General features: G+C 46.4%; 1 protein-coding gene across 4 annotated transcripts in view; it reads right to left on the bottom strand.

Moving 5' to 3' along the window:
* The window catches only part of kiaa0753 (KIAA0753 ortholog), a 71,657-nt gene that overhangs the window by 8,285 nt on the left and 42,676 nt on the right, over positions 1 to 20,696 (bottom strand). For all 4 annotated transcript variants that reach the window (XM_084318610.1, XM_084318613.1, XM_084318611.1 and 1 more), the window contains exon 17: positions 25 to 255. In XM_084318610.1, the coding sequence (XP_084174736.1) occupies positions 25 to 255 (231 nt within the window). The remainder of the gene's footprint in view (positions 1 to 24; positions 256 to 20,696) is intronic.

Raw genomic sequence — 20,696 nt, 5'->3', positions numbered from 1 at the left:
ATAAGTTAGGCGTTAGGCGATCACCTGTCTGCGACGGCCCAGGGGTTGAAGCCTCCAACGGCCTCGTGAGCGACCAGGCGGAGGTAGGCGTCGTGCTCCTCTCTGTACCGCTGGATGTTCTTCAACGTGTCTCCCGGCACCGACAAGGCCGTTCCCCTGCTCCTCTCCACCGGGCCTGGGAAGACGAACCCGCTGCCTGGCTGCTGACCTCCGGAGCCCTCCTCCGTCAGGCTGCTCTCAGACAGAACACTGTGGCTGGGGAGACAGAGGAGAAGGACACTCACACAGAGGAATGAACAGAGCGAGGTGGCTCTCCACATCGGCCTTTTTGTTACCTTGAGACGCTCCGTTCACAGCGCTCGGCGGAGGGCGCCTGAGGGGGAGCAGCAGCTGTGACCAGTAGTGTAGTCTAGGTTCACTGAGTGTACTGCCTGCAAAATTCTGAACATTTAAAAGTACTGAATGCTCTCAGTTATGTCTGGATGCATGTATTATTATTATTCTTTTAGACACAAGGGACAAGTCTCCCTGGCTTTCTGGCAGAATTAGTGCCGCCCTACTGGGCTTAGGCCATGCCCCCCCCCAATGCTGCTTGGGTTGCTTGGGGCACACCCCCCCCCAATAATCACAGTGTACCTACTCCCAGCTAAAAGCTAGACTACACCACTGGCTGTGACACAAAGTTGGAAGTGAACTTATGAATGTATGGAGGTGGGAGCCCAGTGCGACGCTGTGGCCTTGTTAAACAAACGTCCCCTGCTGTGTTCTACGCGAGGCTCACAGAGTTATGGGTTTGGGAGGGGGAGTGACACCGCATGTGTCCCCCGCCGGCCGTCCTACTGCTCGCCCAGGGTGAGTCTGGGCTAAGCCGGGCAATCGGATGCGTCACGGTCCGTCGGGTTTGTCCCAGGAAAAAGGAACAAGTTGTGATCGGAAGATTTAAAAAAAAGGGCGGAGTTTGAGTTCATCCTCTGTGTGGACACATCAGCCGGGCTCTCGCAACAGCACTAGTTGTGTGGCTATATTTAGAGCGCTGCTGCAGCGGCTCCCCCCTCCTCCCCTCCCCCTCCTCCCCCCTCGGCTCTACTTGTTTCAGTTTTGACTGCAGGGGCTGCTCACTATGGAGGCAGCCAGTGTAGTTAATACTCCCAACTCTGACATCACGCTCCATTCTTGGGCTACATTAAGGCTCGGTTTACCGTCTGGCCGCCGGGAGGGTAGCACAATCAACCCACCACCCTGCCTTCCGTTCCTCATGAGGTAGTATATTTTGTAAAATAGAACAATATACCCTCAATATATGTCCACCTGTGGGCATGAACCGGACTAGATGCCGAGGGGCTCATTTTAGAAAGCGGAGTGCCTGGAAATTATTCCAGAGGGAGAGGATTAATCTGGTGTTTTTATCGAGTGATGTGAGCTACGAGCGGAGTCAAGGTGAATGATAAGTCCCCACGGTCATCTGTTCCCAAGCTCACAGAGGACAACAACAGCCTCACAAAGACAGACATGTCAGTGGGGACTATTTTACCACAGCTGTCTACCCGTTGTGCTGTGTCTGTGTGTGTGTGTGTGTGTGTGTGTGTGTGTGTGTGTGAGTCTGTGTCTGTGTGTGGGGTAATGATCCACATGGACGGATGAGAGGGGAGCACATAATCAGATTCCATGGAATCTGCCACAAAAATGTTACTCTCCAAAACAGCATGCACACACACACAACCTACAAAATGGCCGGCTGCAAAAAAACAACGACAACAAAACAACAATGAATGAACTGCATCGGTTTTATCCCCGTAGCGAGGTGCATGAAATCTCTTTCAGGATGGAGTTGGGCGATGTGCTCAATATTCAGATCATCACCCTGTGAGGTTTCCAATAACCAATGCTATCGCCCACATTTCTCCTCTCTGCCCCCCCCCCTTCCTCTCTCACTCTCCCTCAGTGCACTACATTGAGAATGGAGGACTGCTTTCTCCTTCTCAGAACAAACAAATGCATCCTCGATATATAACAAATACAGTCTATCATTTTAGGTTATTGTATTATTATACTATATAGGATAATATATAGCTAAAGCAGTACACGGGTATGAGCTATAGTTGAAATGGAACATTTTAAATTAAAAGATTTTCTCCTGTGGGTTGCGTTGACAGCAGTCTTGGGGTCTTTGGTTCAAATCATGCAAAAACAAATCCTGTACTTACTTACTTATTGATAATTGTAGTTCAGCAAATACTGGTTTGCAGGATCTGGCTGAGTTGTCATAACTTTCAAACCGCAAGAGAGACATGGACCGGAGATGGTGAGTGAGTGGGTGAGTAAGTGAGAGTGAGAGAGTGAGACAGAGAGCGAGAGAAAGAGAGAGAGGGTGGAGAGAAGCGAGTAAAGCTGAGTGTGTGAGAGAGAGGGAGGGAGAGAGAGAGAGAGATATTCACTGCAACAACTTTAGAGATGAATGCAATGTTGTCAGTGCCATTTTCGCCGTGGCACAAACAACAGACATTTATGCCAATTACTGTATATTTGTAGGGTGAAAGCTGCCAAGTGTCTTTCAAACACCTACAGTATGTCAGAATGTCTGCACTAGCAGATGCCTGGCTATATCTACAGCATTAGCAGCATTAGCAGCATTAGCAGATGCTTGGCTATATCTACAGTATTAGCAGCATTAGCAGCATTAGCAGATGCTTGGCTATATCTACAGTATTGGCAGATGCTTGGCTATATCTACAGTATTAGCAGCATTAGCAGATGCTTGGTTATATCTACAGCATTAGCAGATGCTTGGTTATATCTACAGCATTAGCAGATGCTTGGTTATATCTACAGCATTAGCAGATGCTTGGCTATATCTACAGTATTGGCAGATGCGTGGCTATATCTACAGTATTAGCAGATGCGTGGCTATATCTACAGTATTAGCAGATGCTTGGCTATATCTACAGTATTGGCAGATGCGTGGCTATATCTACAGTATTAGCAGATGCTTGGCTATATCTACAGTATTGGCAGATGCTTGGTTATATCTACAGTATTGGCAGATGCTTGGTTATATCTACAGCATTAGCAGATGTAGGATTTTGCAGTTGACACCTAGTGCCTAAAAAACGTTCCGTGTTATCAACTCCGCCAGGTGAACTCGCCTGTCTGACAGTCTGTTCGCAGCTAATCTCGCAAACTATAGCGCAGATTTGGATGAAACGTTGCACACAGGCCGACCGCAGGCCAAGGACCTGAATCCTGGAAAGTTTTTCAAATCGGTCTCCGACGAGCGTTTTTTTATTTAAATTAATTTCCTTCATTCACCTTTTGCACACATCAAGGCCACACTACACGGCTCTCTGGAACACATTTACAACATGATGCCATACAAGTGAACCTATTGCTGCGAGTCGAGCCCACTAGTGTCTGCAGCACCGGTCATCTGGACTCCTGCAGGTCGAGCCCAGTAGTGTCTGCAGCACCGGTCATCTGGACTCCTGCAGGTCGAGCCCAGTAGTGTCTGCAGCACCGGTCATCTGGACTCCTGCAGGTCGAGCCCAGTAGTGTCTGCAGCACCGGTCATCTGGACTCCTGCAGGTCGGGCCCAGTAGTGTCTGCAGCACCGGTCATCTGGACTCCTGCAGGTCGAGCCCAGTAGTGTCTGCAGCACCGGTCATCTGGACTCCTGCAGGTCGGGCCCAGTAGTGTCTGCAGCACCGGTCATCTGGACTCCTGCAGGTCGAGCCCAGTAGTGTCTGCAGCACCGGTCATCTGGACTCCTGCAGGTCGAGCCCAGTAGTGTCTGCAGCACCGGTCATCTGGACTCCTGCAGGTCGGGCCCAGTAGTGTCTGTCTGCAGCACCGGTCATCTGGACTCCTGCAGGTCGAGCCCAGTAGTGTCTGCAGCACCGGTCATCTGGACTCCTGCAGGTCGGGCCCAGTAGTGTCTGCAGCACCGGTCATCTGGACTCCTGCGAGTCGCCAGTGCATCGTGCGGCCTGTTGCACATTACCGTTCGATGAGAGGACCACCATGTGGCAACGTCGATCTGTTCATTCAACCGCGATCACGGAAATCTGATCAGAGTCGTCTCCTCCGTGTAACAAACCACCGCCTCGGCTTCGAGGAGAGCGGGAGGGAGGTCGGTGTGACGGCAGGCAGGTGGCAGGGGGAACAGAGACATGACACGTTCAGCGGAACGCACAATGGGAGGGGGGCTTCCCACCCTCCAGAACATTTACAACAAGCGGTGCAGGGGCAAGGCTAAGAGAATCATCAAGGACTCCAGCCACCCGAACAACTGCCTCTTTGAACTGCTGCGGTCAGGCAAGCGATACCGGAGTCTCAAGGCGAGCACAGAAAGACTCAGAAGAAGCTTCTATCCCCAGGCCATCAGGTTGCTCAACGAACAATAAACACTATGCAACAACCATCAAATGCACACAGCACACACATCCACACACTCACTTTAAACAAACACACTGCAGCACCCACTCTCCACACTTTAGATCACCTAAACACACTTTATATTTATTGGTAAAGCATTTGCACTACAACTCGTACACCTTACTGTAAATTGTACCTAAATTGTACCTCATCCCATTTTTGCTTTGCACTATATAGTATTGTATATTAGTATATTGCATTGTATATTGTATGGTAACTCAGTTACTTCTAGTCTGCATCGAACATTGTACATATGTCTATACTGAACACTGTGACCTCTATTTTTACTTCTTTTTACATGCTACTTTATTTTATTTCATACTTATCTTGTCTAGCACAGTCTCTGAAGCGTAACAGTAAGAAGCATTTTGTATAAAAGTATTCTGTACTTCTGTATGACAACTATTAAAGAAACTTGAAACTTGATAACGGACAGCGTTCCACCTCCACCTCCACACGGCTACACCGGGGACCTGACCCACAGGTGCCAGCGGTGGCGCGGCCGTGAGTCATGAGGTTATGATTAGACGGGAGGGGAACGGTGATCGCACAGCGACCGAGTCTTGCAGTGAGAGGGGGAAAAAAAGTGCTGTGTCACAGCCTGTTACGGCCTGCTTGAAAAGACTGGCCTGGGGTAATTAAATGAGTGCATAAGGAGGCACACGAAAGTGAGAGGGAAATTAAAAAGGTTCTGTCCTCGACTAAGGAAAACCCTGGTCGACAAAAACCGGTAAAGTGGCGATTCCAAAATGATTGTCCCTCTGTAAATTATTACAATTTAAAGAATAAAGAAAAATAATATCCTTTAAATAGAGTGCTTATTAAGACCAAAATCATATTTATGAATACTACTGTGATACCCAAGACACTCGTTTCCAGTAAATATTGTAAAAAAAAAAAAAAAGACAAACCAACTATCCAAAGTCTTAATCCACTGTGACATTAACGAGCGACCAAGTGATCAATAAATCGACTACGAGGGGGCAACTCTAGAAACGGGAAAGGCAGAAAGTACTTCAGAGCCGCCCCCGTGGGCTGGCCACGCTGAGCCGTTCGTCATTCGGGTTGATTGACTTGGTGACGGAGCAGCAGCGGGTCACTCAGCGTGAGCAGGAGGGAGGATAATAAGGCTTCTGTGCTCGAGCTGCTCACCATGGATACCTGCTGTAGTCGATCTCATCCGTCACACCGACGACATTCTGGAAGCTGACCAACGCCCGCACGCACCACGACACGTCGTGTCTCGTAGGGTTGTTTAACGAGCCCATATCATGGTCATTTCCCCGTTTAATGTTTTAATTTCAGTGGTCTATTTAATTTCAGTGGTCTATTTAAATGGTAAATGGTGCATTTATATGGCAGCTTTTATCCAAAGCGCTTTACAATTTTTGTTCCTCACATTCACACACCGACGGCAGAGGCAACCATGCAAGGTGCCAACCTGCTCATCGGGAGAAGTTAGGGGTTAAGTGTCTTGCTCAAGGACGACGCGCTGCCCGGGAATCGAACCGGGAACCTCCGGATTACCAGACGACTGCTCTATTTCCCGAGCCACTGCCGCTCTCTTTACATACATGTGCATGGTTTTATGGTCAAAAAGCACTTACATGCTGTGTCACTCAGCAGTCAAGGCTCAGTCGGCCCAGTCTCTTTAAATGAACAGGAGCTGCTGTCGCCCCGTGCGACTGCACTTCCCGGTTCACAAGATTCAGATCAAACTGTTACACTAGACGCTGCAGATCATCAGATCCAGCAACTGCATTATCTTATTTCTTGCCTAGAATGTTGTCAGAAACATAATAAACCGTTTAGGTGAACAAAAAAACAAACCTTACAAGCATCTCGACAAATGGAGACGTGTAAAGTCAGACCAGAGCGTATTTGTTTTGTTTTCATTGCAAGAGTGAACAATAATAAATGTCAATAGACATATATGCCAAGAGTAAACTATTGTGTTACATAAATATAGGAATAGATAGATATAGATATATATATATACATAGATATAGGAAAAGGCTATACAACGCACTAGAGGTAAGACTATATAACACACTAGAGGTAAGGGGGGGAAAAACAATATAAATACTGAGAAATTAAGCAAAGGTAAGGGAGGATTAACATCGGCAGACAACGCCAGCCTTACTGGAGACAAAGAACAGGCAGGCCCCTGCACCTGATGACAAGATAAGATTAACTGTTCCACTTATTAATTCATTTATAACTTTTTTTTCTTTAACAAATCAGATGACGTAATTATTTTGAGAATCACGTTCCCACCTTGTAGCCTTCCCCCGTCCTTCCCACTGCTCCATAGCAGCACTCTGACGTGAAGCAACCAGGCACAGCCAATAAGAATCTCTCGCTGTGATTCTAAAGCAAACAATACCACGTGAGAGAGAGAGAGAGAGAGAGAGAGAGAGAGAGAGAGAGAGAGAGAGAGAGAGAGAGAGAGAGAGAGAGAGAGAGAGAGAGAGAGAGAGAGAGAGAGAGACATCTGCTTTCACAAGGAGCATGAAAAGACGAGATGCGCTGTACATTCTTTCCTGGTGTGAAACTAGGGATGGACATTATTTTGAAAGCATATTCTATTAACAAGCGAAGCGGAGCGTACGACGGCTGATTACATTACCTGTGGGGACTGGCCTAGCACACCGGTACATATTACATCCACCGGCAATTATACCACTGCCGCAGAACGCCAGTAAAAATTGTATGGCGTTCTACAGGGAGCTTTTGTATCATGGTCTTGAGATGGTTTGCTCTGGGCCCCTGTGACAGCTCAAGTGCTGCTCATGGAAGTATGATTGTTGTTGTTGTTGTGATGTCAAGCTGATGCTTGTGGGACGCCACTAAAAAGGAACAGAGCGGCTAAGTGAGAGTGAATAATTGACTGACTGACTGACTGAGTGTGTGTGTGAGATGAGTGATGTTGCCAATCAGAGGTGCTTTGCATCTAAAAACATTTCAGTTAATTAGTTAAAGGTGGGGTAGGCAATTTCAGAGATATTAGCAAGAGTGAGCTTACATGTCCATCAGAAATAGAGCGAGCTGTGAATCACTTTTCAAGCCCAACATTGTTGTTTTCTTTTAATTATAAAGAAAAAACTGTCATAAGTAGCCTGAAGAGCTTCTGTGATCCTCGCTTTCACTAAACAAATTATCATAATTACCCCCACCAGGCAGAGATCATGTAATTGGTTGTGTCTGTGTGCAGCTAATCTCACAAACTACAGGGTCGATTTGAATGAGACGTTGCTCATAGGTCTATTCTGGAATATTTGTCAGATTGGTCAACGACAAGTATTTTATTTGAATTAATTTCCATCATTGTTCATTGAAATATTCAGTATGAAGTTACATATTTTGACGGCAAGAGGGCGATGCTGCACAGGTTCGCTGGTAATCAGCGCTCAACTTTATCTAAAGTAGCTACAGTATAGCTAGCTACAATATGAATACGGGTCAGTGTCTGTGACTTAAATACTTGCAATCAAGGCGGTTGCACAGCGAAGATAAGTAATAACAGAAATTGGCTTCCTGTAAGGCTGTAAAGCTTTCCTTTGATTATTAGGAATTGAGTTGTCGAGGCAGCTTTCATATCAGTCTTGGACTGTCTATGGCGATGTAATCTATAGACATGCTGTGGCCTCAACTCTTAAATCCTTGGACTCCGTCTTATCACTCTGCCCTCAGATTCATTACTAGTGATAGATACGACACTCATCACTGTGTCCTTTATGAGAAGGTTGACCTTTACTGGTAAGCTACTGTACTTCCTTATATTACATCATTGGAATGGGTGTTGAAACCTACTGTATGGAACATGTTCTAGTGATCTAGTGTCCTTGAGGTCCCCCGAGTTTGCTATACTTAAGCCCCGACCGCCTAACATGTGGTCTACTAGAAAAGAAATGGGTGGAAAATGGTAAATGGTGCATTTATATAGCAGCTTTTATCCAAAGCGCTTTACAATTTGTTCCTCACATTTGACCCATTCACTCACACGTTCACACACCGACGGCGGAGGCAATGAGATAATGTGCTTTACTGAGCGCACCTTTCTAGTTAATGTAATTCATGCTTTCCATTAATTAGCCAAATAAATAAGGAAACTAAATCCAAACTCGTTTCCTTCATTAAAAAAATGCAACATCCGTATGCTAAATGAGTGCAGTTGACGTCCACAAAACCATCGGCTATAGTCAAATAACAAAAGCATGTGATTTTCAATATTCAAATAACAGTGCCCAAGGTATGCATGTTCCATGAGCTCACATCAACATTATGTTGCCTGCCGCATCTCTCTGCATCGAGCGGTGTGGATTGTAAACAAAAGGTAATCAGAGCTTAGACAACAACACACAGACATAATGAGCTCTCTATACGCTGCTGCTGCAGCAGCTGGGCCCACTCTCCTCTTTCCCATACCCCCACAGCCTTAATCACCGCTTTCACTACTAGAGCCGTCAACACGTACACAGAGATTACCACCATCCATCCAGTCTCAAAGGGGACCTATTGTGAGCGTTTCCTTTTCCTGTGTTTTCGCATCGTCTTGACAGAATGAGAGTGGTTGTCCCAACACTGAGAAAATGTCAATGAGGAACAATAAGGCCGTAGTCAATGACGTGCGTGTGAAGATATCTCGGAAGAATTTGCGTGTACAAGACGGCGGCTTGTGTGTAAATCTTCCCTTTTCTAACCTTAGTTGAACCTAAAATAATGTTTCAGACAAAAAAAATTTAACATCAAGATTGCTATTCTATTGCTGGATCTTGAGTCTAATTTGATCTGTAATGTCCAGTTTGAAAGTTGGATCGGAATTTTGTTCAACGGTACAGGCTAGATGTACAATAATCATCGTATTTGTACAATAAAAGCAGTTAGCTTGTTACAGGCACAGAAACAGCCCGTTGAGAACAGGACTGAAACAGAGAGGTATAGAGGCTGCTAGAATGAGAACAGGACTGAAACAGAGAGGTATAGAGGCTGCTAGAATGAGAACAGGACTGAAACAGAGAGGTATAGAGGCTGCTAGAATGAGAACAGGACTGAAACAGAGAGGTACAGTATAGAGGCTGCTAGAATGCATAATGTGACTCCAGACATGTTTAGGGGACCTCAAAGACCTATATTAGCTTGTTGATAAGGACAAATATATGTGCCCTTTAATACAAACAGCAGCTCCATTCATAGGCAAAGCCCATTTGCCCTCTTTCTCTCTCTCCCTCTCATACTGCACTTAATACCAGTTCTCTATAACCCGTCCGCTGAATTGCCCTGGAAGCCGTGTGAATTTCATTATCATAATATCAATAATTCTCCACATAGTCTGCCCCTTCCCTCCACCAGCAGGGCATTATGTATGAATCATCTGAAAACACTCACACTTCCACTGCAACAGTTGAACAAGAGCAGGAAATTGAGTTCATGTTTTAAATCCGAGCCGCTTCGCCGGGTCTACGAATTTTGCCGGGTCTACGAATTGCGCCGTCTGAAACTTGCTACGGTCTGCTTTATACAGCACGGATTAAAAGTGATGCCATCACCACAGCAGCAGTATAAAAGGATGAGTTGAGGTTTTACTACAACGCTTTATCGGGTAACTTACAAACATGACTAGGAAAGCCTAGTTAAAGCTGGACCTATGCAAGGTGCCGACCTGCTCATCGGGAGCAATTAGGGGTTAAGTGTCTTGCTCAAGGACGATTCGACACGCTGCCCGGGGAGGAGCGGGAATCGAACCGGGAACCTTCCGATTACCGACCGCTCTACCTCCTGAGCCACTGTCACACACGCGTTTCAACAAGAGTCAGTAAGTCAGTCAGTCAGTTAGGGACATTCGTTATTGTACCCCGGGCCCTCTGGATCCGGCACAAATGACATACTAGTGTAAATGATGGTATATTCTGCCAACAAGTAGTTTCTGAAACAGTCACATGTTGCTAAGCAACACTAAATAAAATAAAATACTCATACAGATACAAATAAAATGTGTCTCACTAAATGTAAAATGCAAAAGTGGAGCGATGGGTTCAGCGCTTATGTCATTTCTCTCGGCTGCTCAGTCAGAACCAGATCCGTTTATTACCAGCTCTGGTCAGAACTAATTACACCCACGAATGCAGAGCACGGCGATCACTTCCGTCCACACCAGCCAGAATTCCTACAGTTCTGATTCAACTTTTCACATGGGTTGCCAGGAAACAAAGGGCCTGAATTCTGAAATACTTTTCTAAATCGGTCATTCAAAGATATTTGGAATTAAGTTACACGTTTTGACAACGATAGGCGCGATACTACACAGGTACGCTGCTCAAAGACTCCAGTTATCAGCTATCTGGCACCAGTTTAGAAGAAGTCATTATTTGTCATGCAGCAACACGCATGCAATAATAATAATAATAATAATGGATTCAATTTGTACCGCACTTTATATTCGTGAGAATCTCAGAGTGCTACAGGAGATAGACAAAAGTTAAATAAATAAAACAATTTAAAATGAATAAAAACAATAAAAAATACTAACAACCAGTGAAATGGAAGAACCTAAGAGTAAAATAAAATAAAAATAATAATAAAATGAATAGAAGTATATAAAAAAAAAAAAAAAAAAAAAAAAAAAAAAATCAGGCAAAAGCCTTGTTAAAAAGAAATGTTTTTAGGCCCCTTTTAAAAGCCTCAACGGATTGTGGTGCTCTCAGGTGGATGGGGAGAGCATTCCAAAGTCTGGGTGCGGCAGAGCAGAAGGCGCGATCGCCCATGGTGTGCAGCTTAGTCCTGGGGGCTTTGAGGAGGTAGGCTGTGCCGGAGCGGAGGGAACGTGAGTAGGACTGGGGGGTGAGGAGTTCCTTGAGATAGGCAGGGGCACCACCGTGTACGCACTGGTGAGTGAGGAGGGACACCTTGTACTAAATTCTGTGTTCCACGGGGAGCCAGTGAAGGGATCTGAGGGTGGGGGTGATGTGATCATATTTGCGCACCCTCATCAGGATCCTAGCAGCGACATTCTGGATGGTTTGCAGTTTTTTAATGCTTTTACTAGGGATCCCGATGAGGAGTGCATTGCAATAGTCCAGCCTGGAGGAAACAAAAGCGTGGACGAGTTTCTCGGAATCTGCCAGGGTGAGTGAGGGGCGGAGTTTAGTGATGTTTCGGAGGTGAAAGAAAGAGGTCTTGCAGAGGTGTTTGATGTGTGTTTCATATGTGAGGTGGGGGTCCATTTTCACGCCCAAGTTGGTGACAAGGGTGGAGAGGGGAATGTCCTGACCGGAGAAGGAGATGGTGGTGATGGTGGTTGACCTGGTGTGGGGTACCGATCAGCATGGCTTGTGTTTTGGAACTGTTGACCTGGAGAAACCTGTGGTTCATACATGCCTTAGTCTCCTCCAGGCAAGCGGTCAGTGTGGGGGGTGATGAAGGTGATGATGGTGTGATCCGGATATATAGCTGGGTGTCGTCAGCGTAGCAGTGGAATGACACACCGTGCCGGCCGATGATGCGGCCGAGGGGGAGCATGTACAGGGTGAACAGCAGGGGGCCGAGGACGGATCCCTGGGGGACACCGCAGGTGACAGGGTGGTTGGAGGATGTTGCGCCTCCAAGGGAGACACACTCAGTCCGACCAGCCAAGAAGGACTGGAATAAGCCAAGGGCTAGGTCGCGGAGTCCGACATTGGAGTGGAGACAGTCCAGTAGGATGGGATGATCCACTGTGTCGAAGGCTGCCGATCGAGAAGGACCAGAATGGATGGGGTTCCAGCATCCGCCGCCATCAGTAGGTCGTTGGTTACCCTGACCAGGGCTGTCTCTGTACTGTGCGCGGAGCGGAACCCAGACTGGAACTTCTCGAAGATGTTGTTGTCTCTGAGGTGTGCTTGGAGCTGCTTCGCAACTACCTTCTCCAGCACCTTGTAGAGGAACGGGAGGTTGGAGATGGGCCGGTAGTTGACGAGGGCCTGGGTGGGTTTCTTCAGGAGGGGGGTGATGATGGCAGTTTTGAGGGCAGGCGGAACGTGGCCGGCCTGCAAGCAGAGGTTGATGGTGCTGGTCATGAGGGGACCAATAGTGCGGATATTGGCTTTCACCAGGGCTGTGGGGAGGGGATCCAGAGCACACGTGGATGACTTCATCCTCCCGATGATGGCCTCGACCTCACGCTGCGTGGGGTCGCTGAAACAGCGGAGGAGCTGGGAGACTTCAGGCTGTAAGACAGCAGGTGGAGCAGGTGAGGAAGAGGAGCCGGGGAGGAGAGAGCGGATGCCCTCAACCTTGGCTGTGAAGAATGACATGAAGTCATTACACTGCTTCTCAGTGGTCTCTCTGTGTGCCTGGGTTTGGGGTTTGAGGAGGTGGTGTATGGTGGAAAAAAGCTGTTTAGAATTGCCGGGGCTATTGTTGATGATGTTGGAGTAGAACCGTGACCGAGCGTCCTTCAGGGCTTTGTAGTAGGCCTTTTGGTGCTCTCTGTAGACCTCTGTGCACGGTGAGTCCCGACGCAGTGAGGCGTCGCTCAAGGACACGGCCAGCCACCTTCATCTCCCTCAGCTCGCTGGTGTACCAGGGGGCAGAGCGTGAGAAGGTGACCATCTTGGATTTCACGGGGTCGTGAACATCCAGGAGGCCACTCAGGGCTTTGTTGTAATAGCCTACTGAGTCACTGGCTGAGGAGAGGGCAGGAGGGGCAAGATGTTGAAGATCCAAGGCCAGAGCATCCAGGTTGATGTTTTTTATGTTACTGAAACATATCTGGCGCTTGGGCTTTGAATGGGTGGGGGGGGGGGGGGGGGGGGGACAGCATATCCATGGAAACGGCCATGTGATCCGACATGCCCGGGTCGTATACACACATGTTGTTAATAGGGGCAGCAGGGTCGGAAATCACAAGGTCAAGTGTGTGCCCCCTGTCATGTGTGGGGATGTGCACATGCTGTGTCAGGTTGACACTGTCCAGCATTTGTAGGAACTCTGAAGCAGAGTGGCATGAGGGGGTGTCAACATGAATGTTGATGTCACCGAGAATTACCATGTTTGCAGATGTAGTACAGAGGGTGGTTAGGAGGTCATGTATTTCGGGAATAAATGCTGGGTTTGGTTTGGGTGGCCGGTAGATGACCAGTATGGTCATGGGGAAGGGGGGTTTGCACCTTGCAGCAAGGCATTCGAATGAGGAGGGCTGGGGCAGGGGGAGGGGGGTCAGCTCTATTCCACCTCAATGTAGAATGGCCACACCGCCGCCCAGTACTGCGGCCTTTCTCTAGGTAGGTGTAACCGGGGGGGCAGGCTTCATTCAGGACAGAGTAGGTCCCTGGCTGATGCCAAGTCTCACAAAGACACATCACGTCTATCCCTCTGTCCAGAATGTGCTCGTGGATGGAGCAGGAATTTGATGTGAGGGATCGAACGTTTAAAAGTTCTATTTTAACAGTGGATGGTGTTGTGTGTTTTTGGAGGGGCCGTAAAACACTGGAATCCACTCCGTGTTTTCTGTGCCACCTAGTGCTCGTAATGATCACGGAGCTACAAGGCTGCAGAGAGGGAGCGCTCTGATGACGTCGCAGCACTGCGACAGTGGGGATCAACTGACCAAGCCGTGGGGCTCCGTGCTGCTGTTGCTGCGTGTAAACAACTTTCCTCTGGGCACTCCTGTGGAAGTACCGGGGCCGGGGAAGGAGTTTCAGTTGTTTGATGGTTGGAAGGCAGGTTGGAATATTTGTGCAGTTGAGTCGCAGCAGCTGCGAGATGGAATATAGCCGCATTCCGAAGGAGGAAGAGCCGATCATGACGCTAGCTTCTAGCCATGAAGCACTCGTACGGAGGTGGAAAGCTGTGGCAGCCTGGCAGGTGATAGATGGTGCCGCTTGAGTTCGGCGACAACACCGGGATGGTCGGCGATGGGCGACACACAGCAACACACACACACACACAGATGCATTGGGTCGCCGATGATGACTCAGTACTTGACTGGGTACTTTGTGCACGTGCTAAACAATTTACACTAGGCAAGCTACGCTTGTAATGAAATTAATTGTTCATTTTTAAGGCCCTAATTGGTAAGCTACCTCCTTATCATTATTGGAATGGGATTTTGGAACCTGTTCTAGTGACTGGCTGGTCATTAACACTTTGGATGCCAGCAACGCGTTTTTGTCGTTAGTTCATGCCGACCGTTGAGTGCCCGCCAACGCTATATAGCGTTTGTTTGTCGTATTTTTTTTTATTGGCGATTTGAATTCATATTTCATCAATCGAGCCTCAGGTTAGTGTTGCAGACTCTCTCTGAGCTCAATGGACCTGTCTCAAAACCCTGCCCTCTTTTCTTGATCCTCCAATCACAGCTGTCGCTTACCTCTGACTTCCTCGTACAAACAAAGTTTGTACGAGGAAGTCAGAGGTAAGCGACAGCTGTGATTGGAGGATCAAGAAAAGGGGCAGGGTTTGAGATAGGTCTATTGGGAAGATACCGCCCCCTATCGTCTCTCCCTGTGTAACTGCACCCCATTACTTTAGACTGGGCCAGTTTCCTCATTTTACTTTTCAGTCAAGCCAACTGAATAATCCATTGTGATCGCCGGCCCGGAAAACGTGTGGATTATGTATTTACAGTACCCAACGCTGAATCAATAAACGCGATCGATATTTAGAATGGCGATCAGGAATTGGAATAATCTTTTTGGATAACATCTGATCTGAGGTAAGGAATTTATTTTACCAGTTTTAGGATAATCAGCTATTTTCACAGATATATCAGCGTTTGCCCTATGCGTGTGTGTGTGTGTGGCTGTGATCGCTGATGAGGAAATGAGAATATATTTTTCAGATCGCTTCTCTAGTACACATATACTATCGATAATCTAGCGATTATTTGAAAACGATTCATAAATAGGCCGAAAAATGACAATGTTTGTGTATGCCAGAATATTCCAGTAAATGCCGAATCACAGAATCTTTATATTTTCCTTGAAAACGAGGGCTTTTCAAAATGCTATAAAACGGAAATGAAGCGATTAAAAAACAATCCGTTGACAATGTTGACTGCAAACAAGTCATTGATAAGCGACGGCCAGATTAGACACATACCCATAATTTAAGACAGAGATTATGCGTTCACAACGCTATCATTGAAGTGGGTGCTGGCATTTAACAGGGTTTTACCATGTTAACCAGTGGCACTGGAAGTGTTAAGGTCCCTCAAGTTTGCTCAGAACAGGGTATATCAGCATTTAGCTATGATGCTAACTCATGGAATGAACTCCAACAGTCCTTAAAGCTCGAGATTCTCCCCTCTGTTTCAGAATTTAAAACCTTGATCTCCAACCTTTGTTAATCAAGTTGTACATGTTTTAATTGATTAGTTATCCTCAGTTTTTGCCTCATCTTGTTGTCTTATTGTTGTGACATTATGCCTTTTTTGTGCTTATTTCTCTATGTACACTCGACATGACTGTAAATGAAGGGAAAGCTCAGTTGCCTTTCAAATTTAAATAAAGGTTTGAAATTAAATTGAATCCTCCAGGTACACGCAAAATACGCATGCCAGTATGTAAACAATGCCACTCACAATGCAGCCGATTATATCACCGGCCTTACACTCCTTGTGTTTTCACATAACATGTTATATATCACATAACATGATGTATAAATAAAATACTCTTACGAATTGTTCCCTTCATCTTTCTTTTTGTCTAAGTCACAAACACGAACCGTAAATGTGTTGCAAAGCGTAAGTTTGGTCACCCGTCTCCATGGAAATGATGATAAACGCAGCCAAAAAGGCATGGTTTCCTTCCTTCCTTTACAAACCGCTTTGGTGGCAGACATCAATAAATGGTTTACCATGATGAGGCACACAGAGCTCTTTCCAGGCTGTGGGACGTCGAGCCCTGCACAGAGATTTGAATAAGTGGATACATTTCCTCATCTGGATCCTCGTCACAGCCCTTACTTAAGTCAAGCACAGTGATTGGTCGCTCGGTGCCGTCCAAGTAGGACATTACCGTCACATCCAGATGGGCCTGAATGGGGAGATCTCATTTCTTTTAAAGCCGGGGACTAACATGGATTTAGTCTCACACTCAAGACTCATCTCCTCCAGGGTGGGCAGCAGATGGAAACCAATCAAGAGAGGTGGTGTGGTGCATGAGCCATCAGAGAGCGCCGCGCCATTACCTCAAGTACTACTGAAGAACTGAGTCTCATCACACCTGCCGTGTCTTGCTCATCTGAACGACACGACCGCGAAGATGACAACCCTATCTGTTCTGGCAAATTCTGTCCTGTAACAAAGACGAGGGCACTCGTCGATGCAAAGCGCTCTCGCATAAGAGTGGAACGGGAAAGTGGCGTTGCATTTGCGCCGAAAGAGACATAAATGTGTGGTCCTTGTTGTTTAGAGTGCGAGGGCCCAGTATGTGTTGGGCCCTCAGTCAGGGCGGAGATGAGGCAAGCAAAATTCACAATGTATTGGAATCGAAGGTAATGGTTTTTCCCAAATGGGACCGAATACAATAACATCAATCTGGGAGCAATCTCAGAGACACAAAACAATTTTCATGCACAAAAACATGTCAACATGGACAAAGCTGTGCTGCATTATTATTATTGCATATGGCCTGTCATCATCATTTTACCCCTCTCTCTCTGCGCCACAGTATTGAGGACAGCGTGTGGGGGTGGACCCCTATGCAGTATTGAGGACAAAGTGTAGCGGTGCATCACTGGATCCCTATGTAGTATTGAGGACAAAGTGTAGGGGTGGTTCCCTATGTAGTATTGAGGACAAGGTGTAGAAGTGGTTCCCTATGTAGTATTGAGGACAAAGTGTAGGGGTGCATCCCTATGTAGTATTGAGGATAAAGAGTACAAGGCTGAGGCAACATGGCTGACTTAGGCCATTTAGTGATAACCCACTTTCTTGCTTTTAAGAAACCAATGAAATTACCTGCCACTCACCATCTGCATTGCACCATGTAATTCACTGGCCTGTGGAGAGCAGACTAATTGGGTCTACTACCCGTCCTCCTACAGACACCTTAACAAGAAGCCTGCAAACAAAGCTGTGGGGTGCGGAGGGGGCATATACAAAATGAGCCAAAACAGCAAGACTAGACCGACTGCCTTTACAAAACAATTTACCCAAACAAACCAGACGTCAAATACCCGACTTCCAACTAAGGCGTTCATGCTGCATTCGTCAACAACAATGGAGCTGTCGGCTGACAACCTAGTGAAGGAGACAACTAGAGTGATGGGATGAGTCACACTAGGGTTGCACGATACACCGATACTAGACGTAGCGCGATACCCAGCCGTTAAAATCGGCCCAATGCTCTATTTGATTAGTATCGATACTTTAGGAATAATAGCCTGATGCCTTATTTTCTATGAGTTGAGTGGATGTGTGACCGGATGGGTCACGTAGTGGGTGTGTCAACACCGTCAGCTAAACACACACCAAAGCAGTTTTCCCACATTGTCTGTTGGTGATTCTGCCTGAAGCCAGGACTCGACAGTGCGAGCGTATCACTCGCTTTTGCGACTAAATGCGAATCGGGAAAAGATATTTAGGAGCACAAATATTATAGTAAAGATTATATCAGACAGCTCGATGACCTAATTACCTGCTAATGTCAACCAAGCTGGTCCAAAAACAATACGTTTTGTTTTCCAATAGTGAATAATGGGAGGGGCTGAGCAAAATACCCTCTCTCTCTCTCTAATATTATTTATATTCCATTACTTTTCCTTTTGTTTTCGGTTTTTGCCGTGGTATCATTTTAGAACCGGTATCCGTGACACTTATGCTGGTATTGGTGTCGAAGTCAAAATTGTGGTATCGTGACAACATACAAATAATTCTGGGAAAGGTTCACACGAGGTCTCCAGTCCGACTCACATGCCGTTCCAAACGGTTCCACTACATCATGACCTCCACACCTCTCTCTCTGTGTCTCTCTCTAGAGAACTTCCATCGTTACCTACTTACCTCCCTCCTTCATTTAAGAAACTGCCGCTGCAGCCAGCGCTGTGAGCTGAGCAGGAGAGTGTCCAGTAAGTAGTGCTTGGAATTTGGAACACTCTGGGTTCTGGTCAGGGAGATGTGAGAAGGGCCTTCCAGGCAGTAGAGAGATTATAGAACAGAGGTAGCCAGAGGAGGGTCTGGGGGTGGGGTGGTGGCGGGTAAACAACAACCAAATAAAAACATATGTGCTCTGGGAAAATCATGAACCAGTACTTTTTCTCCTGTACGTAAGTGTACAGAGATATATTCCTGAGATATATTCCTTTTCAGAAGAATTACGTTGCTAGGGGAACATTGCCAGCCTCAGCGGCTAGCGGAGAAGCTCACGGCGATGCGTCTGGATCACAGCCTGCTGGCCTGGATCACTGACTACCTCACCAACAGACCACCGACTGCAGGGCAGCCAGTCAACTCTGCTGGTGAGCACCGGTGCACCCCAAGGAACCGTGCTGTCAGTCACCCTTCCCGTTTACCCTCTACACCTCTGACTCAAGCATGTGCCACCTACAGAGGTTCTCTGGTGAGGAGGAAGAGGAAAAAGCTGAATGCTATACTGGAAAACCTATGAGGAGCTAGCCAGGATGAGGAGCACTTTCAGCCATCAACTTACCCCCCCCCCCCCGATCGATACTAATAAATTAGAGTATCGGTGTATCGTGCAACACTAGTCAGTCATCAATATTTTGATCCCATACGTGAGGTCGTACACCTGGAAAAGGGAGAAGTTCAGGCGGTTAATATCCTCAGGATTTAGTCCGACAACAACGTTGTACTCGCCTCCTGGCACCCAAGCGGCTGTCCTACTTCATGGTGACGGTTGCTATGTAAACAGAGCGTCTCAAGGAGGGGGGTTAGCTAGTAAATATGAATATATGGGGTTTTTGCTATTTTTAGCCACGCAACAGCCGTTCTGTGAATTAAAAGACGAAGCAAACGGATATGACATCCGTCAACGGATTTTACAAATCACTGAAAACTATAATCAACACAAATACTAATGTACTGGGACTGCCCACCAGTTAAGATATTCTGGAAAGAGGTGACCCAGCAACTATCAAATCTCTTAACTTGGAATATACCTGTACACCCCTCTGTACTACTGCTGAATGATGTTTTTGAGTGTGCAGTACATCCACAGCTAAAGAGATTGGTTTTATCGGGTATCACAGTGGCTAAAAAGCTGATAGCATCACGATGGTTCCAACCGGAAAAAAAATTGCCGAAAGGTCTGGATTATTACATATCTCGATGTGATCTATCAAGAAATATCTACAGCAAGAATTTTGGGTCTCAATGAATCCAAAATGACATTGTGGTTAGAAGTGGTGGAGAAAATAAAAGCTAGCATATAATGGTAATGTCTGGTTAGGAGCGAGGGAAAATGGATGGATTATCCAATGGGGGGTCCGGAAGGGGGGGGTACGAGCTGGAGCATATGTGTGTAGGTTTTTAGATAACAGGTATTAAGGGTACCGGTATATCCTATATAAGACAATTAACTAAAATGTGATCTCATTGGATGTGCACTGACAACTAATGCTTGTATATCTTATCGTGTGTTGTCATGTTTGTTTATGTGTTTGTTTAAAAAATAATAAAAAAATAAAATACAAAAAAAAAAAAAAAAAAATCAACACAAATACGGTCGCTTTCCAATGGGAGGGAGTAGCGCTTGCACCCCCGCTCTCACTCCGTTTACATGGCGACGTCATACAGAAACAGGTCAGTGAGCGTCACGCTGAGCCCTGGAGTTTCAGCTTGATGCATTGTGGGGCAGTTGAATGATGATGTTATCATCATGAGTCTGATCACCCGGCGTAGCAACAGAGTAACTAGAGAGTAGAGTACCGCAGCAAGTTAAGAGGTACTCTCCTATAAATATGTATAACTTAGCGAATAATTTAAGCTCAGCCGTTCATAAATTTTTTATTTCCATCTATTCACTGTTAAGTCCAACACGGTCGAAAAAAGATACATAATGTATATTATGTTATAGCCATAAGAAATATATTCACGTATTGTATAAGTAATATATTTTCGGCGAAAGTCCGGGAGTTGAACCAACAATGTTTGTGGCCGTGGGTGAGTGCTCTCACCACTAGATTAAACCACCCACCCACCCTGATACAAACACAGCAATACTATGATGATGGTTCGTTTTAATGTTTAACGGTTATGGTTAAGATACACAGTTAGGGTTAGTTTAAGGTAACAGTGTGGTTAAGGTTAGGGTTTGGGTTATGGTTAG

Source organism: Notolepis coatsorum (assembly GCF_963971535.1).
Source record: "Notolepis coatsorum genome assembly, chromosome: 1".
NCBI classification, from domain to species: Eukaryota; Metazoa; Chordata; class Actinopteri; order Aulopiformes; family Paralepididae; genus Notolepis; species Notolepis coatsorum.
The sequence above is the reverse complement of the archived record's forward strand: the minus strand, read 5'-3'. Positions and strand labels throughout refer to the sequence as shown.